Consider the following 7,376-nt stretch of genomic DNA (forward strand, 5'->3'; position numbering starts at 1 on the left):
AACCCTGAACCGACCCAGCCTAGGCCCAGGACCTCCGTCTTCACCGGGTTTAGTTTCAGCCAACTCAGTCTGAGCCAACCAGCCACGGCTTGCAGCGCCCATTAAAGGTCATCTAGGTCGGAGTCCGGCCGGCCGCCCAGCATCAGATAGAGATGGGCGTCATCTGCATATTGATGACACCCAAGCCCATACCTCCGGGCTATCTGGGCAAGGGGGTGCATGTATATGTTAAACAACATTGGGGACAGCACTGCCCCCTGAGGCACCCCACAATCAAGAGGGTGCCTTCGGGACCGCTGCTCCCCTATCACCACCCTTTGTCCTCAACCTTGGAGAAAAAAGGCAAACCATTGAAGGGCCAGCCCCTGAATCCCTGTGTCGGCGAGGTGGTGGGCCAGCAACTGGTGGTCGACTGTATCAAATGCGGCGGACAGATCGAGCAACAACAGTGCTGCCACACCACCTCGATCCAGGTGCCTTCGGAGGTCGTCAGTCAGGGCAACCAATGCCGTCTCCCGCTTGAAGGCTGTATCCAATGGGGTACTTGTTTCCAAGTGGCAAATGTAGCCATCTCATATATCCCAGTGGAGTCCAGGCATTCCAATGGGGTTGCTATAGTGCTGTTTTGCTGTTGCATTATAGCGCTATAGCGCTCTAAAACGAATGTTTTTTTAAAAAAGACAGAGATCACCCGTGTGGGTGAAAAAGGGCAGGAAATTGCGCTTCAGAAACGGTACAAGAAACTGAAGACCGCTTCGAATCATTTTACAGGTAAAACGCTTCAACCACGTTTCCTGAACGGGACAGAAGCGTTTCTGTCTGAAAGTGAAAATATATTCCTGTAGGGAACTGTTACTAAAACAGTTCTGTCTGAAATGTCAGAACAGAAACCGTTAGAGAACCGTTCCTGTACCGGAATATATGGGCTGTCTGAAATTCCCCTTTGCAGCCTTAATTTGAGCTAATTGATTTCTGTCCTGCTTTTTGTCTTCCAATAGCTTGATGTATTATGTCTTCTCTCTACTGGCTGTCCTTTGAGGGTTCTTCTTTATTTATTTATTTATTCACATTTGTATCCCGCCCTCCCCAATGGGCTCAGGGCGGCTAACACGGGCAAGGTAATTAACCATGTCATAGTAAAAACGTATAATACATAGTAAGCTTAAGACATAAAATACATTATAAAACATCCGGTACTTAAAAACAACGGTGCTCAATCAATACTAATGTCATGAGTCCAAGATGGAATCCACACAGTTCCAGGTGATACTTTCCATGATGTTTGTGCCCAATGGCGACAGCTTATAAGATCTTCTTTGCAATTGTCAGGTTCTTCCTCAGGGCCTCGTCAATGTGTCCTTCAGGAGCCCATGACGGTGATGGTATAGTGGGGGGGCGGCTCCTACTCAAAAGCCTGGCGGAAGAGCTCCGTCTTGCAGGCCCTGCGGAACTGCATAAATTTGTTTCTTGTGATTTTATCTCATTTGTTGATTCTAAGCCACTTTGGAATTGGGAGGGGGACAGTTAAAATCAGGCTGTAACAATAATCTTGTTGAATTCCAATAATCTCTGATAGAAAATATGTCCCATAGATGCATGTCTGTGAGGGTTCTTCTAAGAGATTTAAACCAGCAGCATGCATATTGCTATTCTCCTAGATCACCTACCTCACCATTATGCACCAAATTTGTTCCATTTGGAAAGCAGCATGATCAGCTGAGAAAAGGCTTGAAGTGAATTTTTGCTTTCTGTCCACTCCTGCCGGTGCCTATCTGCTGGCCATTATTTGTGTTTTGATGTGCATTTGATTGAACCTTCTCTGTGTGCCTGAGTATTCTTTGCTTTACAGGAGCCCACTTGATTACAGTGCCTTCTTTATTCTCATTCTGTACTGCTGTGGCTTAACCCCCAAGGCTCAGTTAGGAAGGGACACAATGCAGGTCGTTGGGCTAAGGACCACTTTACACAATCAGTAGAAATCAAATGAGAAAGATTTTTTATGGACTATACCAGTTCAGTTGACCCTGGCAAACTATTTTTCTGTGCATAAGAAGCTGTTTCCCCCCTTGATGATCTGGGAATAAGGAACCAACTTCAGCCTCGTCCTTGACGAGTGAGTGCTCAAACAGGCAACCTCCCACTTGCAGTGCAAAGTGCTGCCGTCCAGCAGAAACTTTGCCACTTGATTCTGCTAACTGTCTGAACTGGCTGTAAATGCCCGTTAGGGATTATTATTCCCCATATTGGTCTGCATCACCAAATTCTGTGATAGATGCCTGTGTCTGGATTCTGCATAACTGAGGCCTCAGAACCTTAATAGGCAGCTTGGAGGTGAAACCAGGTTCACAGCGGAGCAGGCAAGAGGAGGACGAGGAGAGCTGAGCCTTGGAGCTGGCAGGGAGTCTGTCCAGATGGCTGTATTTTGGGAACAATTAGCTTGTGTGTGCAAAGTGAGGAGTAAGATTGGAGCTGAAGTGCTGCGGCAGTGGTTTATTGCCTCTCCAGGCTAAGCAAGAGGCCTTAATTGAAAAACATTGGAGGAGACAGCATGTGCAGATCCGGGAGATGGAGTTCATGGAGATTTTGCCTTTTGGACATCCCCAGTGCCAGGTGGCTTTGGTGAATTCTGCAGCCCAGAATCTGGGGAAGTGGAAAGATCGAGCTACAAATGGGGGTGGTGGTGCAGATTAGTCTGGTTATGCCTGAGAGCCCTCGGCTAGTGATAGTGAGTAGCCAGCCTTGGGGAGGTTCCTTAGGTGGTTTGGTGGAGTGTTAGTGTTCATTATATCCTGCAGAATCACAGAGCTGGAAGGGGTTGATTTGGACCGTTTAGTCAAAGCTCTGTTCCCTGGGTAGGATATCTGTGACTTTCCCACTATACTGTATCTGGCTGTTTCATGAAAAGTGTCGGAGAATGTCCATGACAGTTACAAAGCATTTTTTTCTCCCGTTCAGTGTTTTGTCTAAATCTAGGTTTGTTGTTCTGTGTGTATTATTATTAGTATTAAAAAAAAAAAAAACTTTTGCCAAGGTAAACCAAATTCACTGCTGAGAAAAAGCTGAATTCTGCAATCTGTATATATTTTGCAAATTCAGCTTATTTGCATATTTTCATATGCATTATTGTACAGTATTGACTGTATTAAGTAAGTTACTGTGTTGGGGGAAGAGTCTATGCAGTGCACTAAAGCCCCACCCCTTGGCCACTGGCAATCTTATGCGGCCATTAAACAAAAACAGATTCTCAAGAAGTGAATTGTTGCAGCCGTCATTTCACTGTGTTTCCCTTCTCATGTGCACAGAAACACATTTGGTAACCACTTTCCCATGTAGATTACGTATGTGTGTGAATACCATGTGGGCAGGACAATCTCGTGGGTCTTTTCCGAAGCAGCATCCTCCCTCCTAGTAGGATATTGATTGGGTGGGAAGGTCCTCCAAGTGAACCCCACCCATGTGATTGTAATATTCACACACATACCACATCTACATGGGATAGCACTATGGCAGAAGCATGAGGGGTGTGTGTATATGAGAGCCCTTATATAGATGTACAAGTGGGGGCCACCCACGATACTCATGGGGGGAATCTCATCCCCCCCACACACTTTCTCCCCAGGCTCCCCTGCAGCTACCAGATCCACTGACTCCCCCCCCTTCTTATCTTGTCTGTCTTCCCATGCCAATTCCCCCTGTTTTTTTTAATCTCTGAAGTCAATCCCCCCATTTTTCTCACTCCCCCAAGCCAATTTGTCCTTTTTTATCTTTCTCTCTGTCTCCCCCCCCTTTCCTCCCTTGGTGTTTGTGGCACCCCCAGTGGTGGCTTGGGAAGCCGTAGTCCTACCCTCCTCTGCTTTGGTGGCGGTCCTGGCTGTTGGGGGACGGTTCTTGTGGCAGCAGTGTAAGTGGCGGTGTGGACAGCAATTTGCGGGCGTCTGTTTCCAATGGTCCCAATGGCGGCATGGACGGTTCTTGCCACGGCAGGCCTAGCAGTGGCAGGAACTATTATTGCTGTGGCATTTTCCCTGGGTGTTGCAGCGGGTTTGTCCTGTGGTGCCAGTTTTGGCGGGGACGGTTGTTGCCATGGCAGTTGGAGCAGCAGCGGGGAAGGTTAGTGGTGTGTTAGCTTCCCTCGTAGGTGCAGTGACTGTTCCAGCATCTCAGTGAGTGAGTTCTCGGTGCATGCCTAGAGCAAACAGTTTTAGTTTTGGGGGATTTAAGTATCCCCCATATAATTTTTTAAACAATGGAGGAGACTTCACCTGGGGATTCACTCACTTCTGTTGTTGTCTCCTTTTTTCCAGATTGTCGCCACAGCCTCCCATCTTCTCCCAACGCTTCTGAGCCAGAAGGCCAGCAGTTGGCTCATAATGGGGCCATTTCATCAGAGTTTTTACACCATGGTAGAGGAGACAGAATCCTTCTCCTTGTCTGTAATGTGGCTGGGTCCAGGCAGGAGGCTGTGAGGTAAGGAGAACTCTTGCTCAGTCTTTTCAGAAACAGGCATCTGGCCTTGGTTCATACAGCAGAACCAGTGCAGTTAGCTAGGAGCCTAGCTCATGAATCGCAAGAAGTGGTACATCAAAGATACTTTCTGGTGGACAGGGGAAATGGAGGATTAGGAGAAGGCCCTAGTGCCCAAGGTTACTGTTAGTGTGCTAAAAGTTACAGATGGATAATCTGTGGATGGTAGGGTCAGGAGGCGATAGCGTGTTGCACCTGCTGGCAGACTTGGGGGTTGAGGGAAAGCGAATTCTTAGTCATTGCTTTGACACCCCTATGTCCTGCCTAGACTACTTCTGCATCCTGTCACTTGAGAATTACTCTTCTAGGCAGCCCTGACATCATAGTCATTCTCCCAAGCATAGACCAAGATGCTAAATGCATACATCAGCAAGGTCCTGGATTAATTCACCTGTCTCCTCAGAAAGACTGCTAAATATCTCCACCTCAGAAGCCCTAAAGAGAAGCTTTTGAAGGCCCTGTTGAAACTTAGAGTTGACAGTTCTGGTCTTCACAGATTTATATGGAGCTGCATCTGAATACATGAATGAGACCGTTGATTCTAGATTGTATGTGAATAGACACCACTTCTACTGGAGCTTGCAGATGTATAGGCATTGGCGAAAGCAGGCTTGTTAAAAAAATAAACAACCTCTGGCTGCATGAATTTTTAATGGGTGTGGTGATTACTCCATAGGATGAAAGCCAGTCATACCCTATTACCCTTGTGCAGATGGAGTTAAACACTGAGGATGCAGAGATGTCCCCACCTTTCAAAACAGAGAAGATACTTTGAGCTGAGAGTTGGAAGTCCAACTGTGCTCAAAATGAAAGGTCCAATAAATTCCACACTTGTCTTGCTGATAACTTCATTTTCCAGAAAGTGGAGAAGGAAACCAGGGGATCTGCTATCTTGGACTTGATTCTCACCAACAGGGAAGAACGGGTTGATGAGGTGAAAGTAGTGGGCACTCTGGATAGTAGTGACCATGTAATTTTGGAATTTACAGTCTTGGGGAAGGGAAAAGCTGTACGTAGTCAGACATACAGGTTGGACTTCAGGAGAGCAAATTTTGAGAAACTTAAGGTTATGCTGGGTAGAATCCCATGGTCAGAAATATTTAAGAAGGGAGTTCAAGAGGAGTGGGAGTTCCTTAAAAGTGAAATATTGAAGCCACAATCACAAATGATTTCTATGAGAAGGAAAAATGGGAGGAGCCTAAAGAAGCCAAGGTGGCTCCATAAACAGCTTTCTAAAGAACTGAGAAATAAAAAAGACTCATTTAGTAAATGGAAGGAAGGCTTTATAACCAAGGATGAATATAAACAAATAACCAGTTGTGACGTCCTACTTATTGTGGAGATATTATACAAATATCATCAAAGGTCTGTATTGATATGATTTCTCTTAAAGAATCATAAATTTTTTCTTGTGTCTGATTTGGGGCATAGATATTTACTATTAATGTTGATTTAGTTTGTCTTTGAATTCTAATCATCACAATTCTGCCATCGTCCAATTCAAACACCAATTCAGGTTGAAGAAACCTTTTAGCATAAATGTCCACTCCTTTTTTTCTTTTTTGAGCAACTGCTGAGGCAAAGCATTCCCCAATTTTCTTACATTCTAATAAATTTTTGTTATCTTTTTTAATATGCGTTTCCTGAAGACATATGATATCCATCTGGTGTTTCTTAATTTGCTGAAAGATTCTTCTTCTTTTGTGGTGCATTTACTACATTAATGTTTGTAGATAATATTTTTATTTTTTTCTTATCCATCCTTGTTTTTTGCTTCCTTTTCTTGGTTTTTCTGTTGGGATCTTGTTAGAATGTGATGTGGTATTTTTTGTTCTCCTTCCTTTTTTCTCAGCTTTATCTGTTTCTGCTTGCCCTTGTTCTTCTCTGTCTGTTTCACTCAGATTGTCTTCCTGCATTCCAAGGTCTTTCCCATTTTTGTCAAGGAAGTCTTCCACTTTAAATATCGAGTTTATCTTTTGTCTCTTACCTTTGTACACAAAAACCATCCCTTCTGGAAGCAGCCATCTCTATTGTATTTCATTATCGCTCGGTAAAGTTGCCAGAGTTGTATAATCTTGTTTCTTTTCTCTTACCCGCCAGGGTACGTCTTTTAGTATTCAGATTTCTGATTCTTGGATACAAAGTGGTATTTCTTTTGATATTTTCAGCACCTTATCTCTCATCATTCTTTTATTAAATCTGACATGTACTTCTCTCGGCATTTTGTATCTTTTGGCATATGCAGAGTTTCTTCTATATACAACATCCAAATTCTCAGATATTTCCTTCACCATTTCATCTCCTATATATTCTACTAAAGCTTGGACCGTAGTTTCTTTTGTATTCTCATCCTTCTTTACAGGAACATTTTGAAATCTTAAAATATGGGCAGCTTTCTCCAGTTCCAAGTTTATCAATGTTTCTTCCATGGAATAAAGTTTTGTTTTTAGTTCTATTACTTGTTGGTCTACATCTTCAATTTTAGTCACTATTTTTTTAATGATATCTCCAGTTTGGATATGTTTGCTTAATTTTCTAGTATTTGCTTTTTAAATTCTTCTGTTTGTGTAGATACTTGCTGTGCAAGTACATCTAACTGCATTTGCAGCGGCTCTATTGCTTTAGCCACCTGTCCCGCTGCGGGCTATGTCGCGGCCCCTGGGGCCGGTGCGTCGGGACTGGCGCGACCCACGCCAGAGCCTTCCCGGGCCGAGGGGCATGGAGAGCCGTTCTGGGGAGGTGGAACCAGCGGCGGGATCGGAGGAAGGAGAGCGCTTCCCGACGGTTCTGAAGACAGGAGGGTGGGTGCGAGTGCAGGAGAGACGGGGGAGCTGGGACTTACCCAAGCGAAG

At 44.7% G+C, this 7,376-nt stretch overlaps 1 protein-coding gene across 1 annotated transcript in view; it reads left to right on the plus strand.

Moving 5' to 3' along the window:
- The window catches only part of USP43 (ubiquitin specific peptidase 43), a 113,756-nt gene extending 107,118 nt beyond the window's left edge, over positions 1-6,638 (plus strand). Inside the window, exons 8-9 of the mRNA XM_015416510.1 lie at positions 4,305-4,403; positions 6,625-6,638. Coding sequence (XP_015271996.1) covers positions 4,305-4,403; positions 6,625-6,638 — 113 coding nt within the window. The remainder of the gene's footprint in view (positions 1-4,304; positions 4,404-6,624) is intronic.
- Positions 6,639-7,376: the final 738 nt, after the last annotated feature.

Source organism: Gekko japonicus, unplaced genomic scaffold, assembly GCF_001447785.1.
Source record: "Gekko japonicus isolate JY-2015 unplaced genomic scaffold, Gekko_japonicus_V1.1 scaffold2544, whole genome shotgun sequence".
Lineage (NCBI taxonomy): Eukaryota > Metazoa > Chordata > Lepidosauria > Squamata > Gekkonidae > Gekko > Gekko japonicus.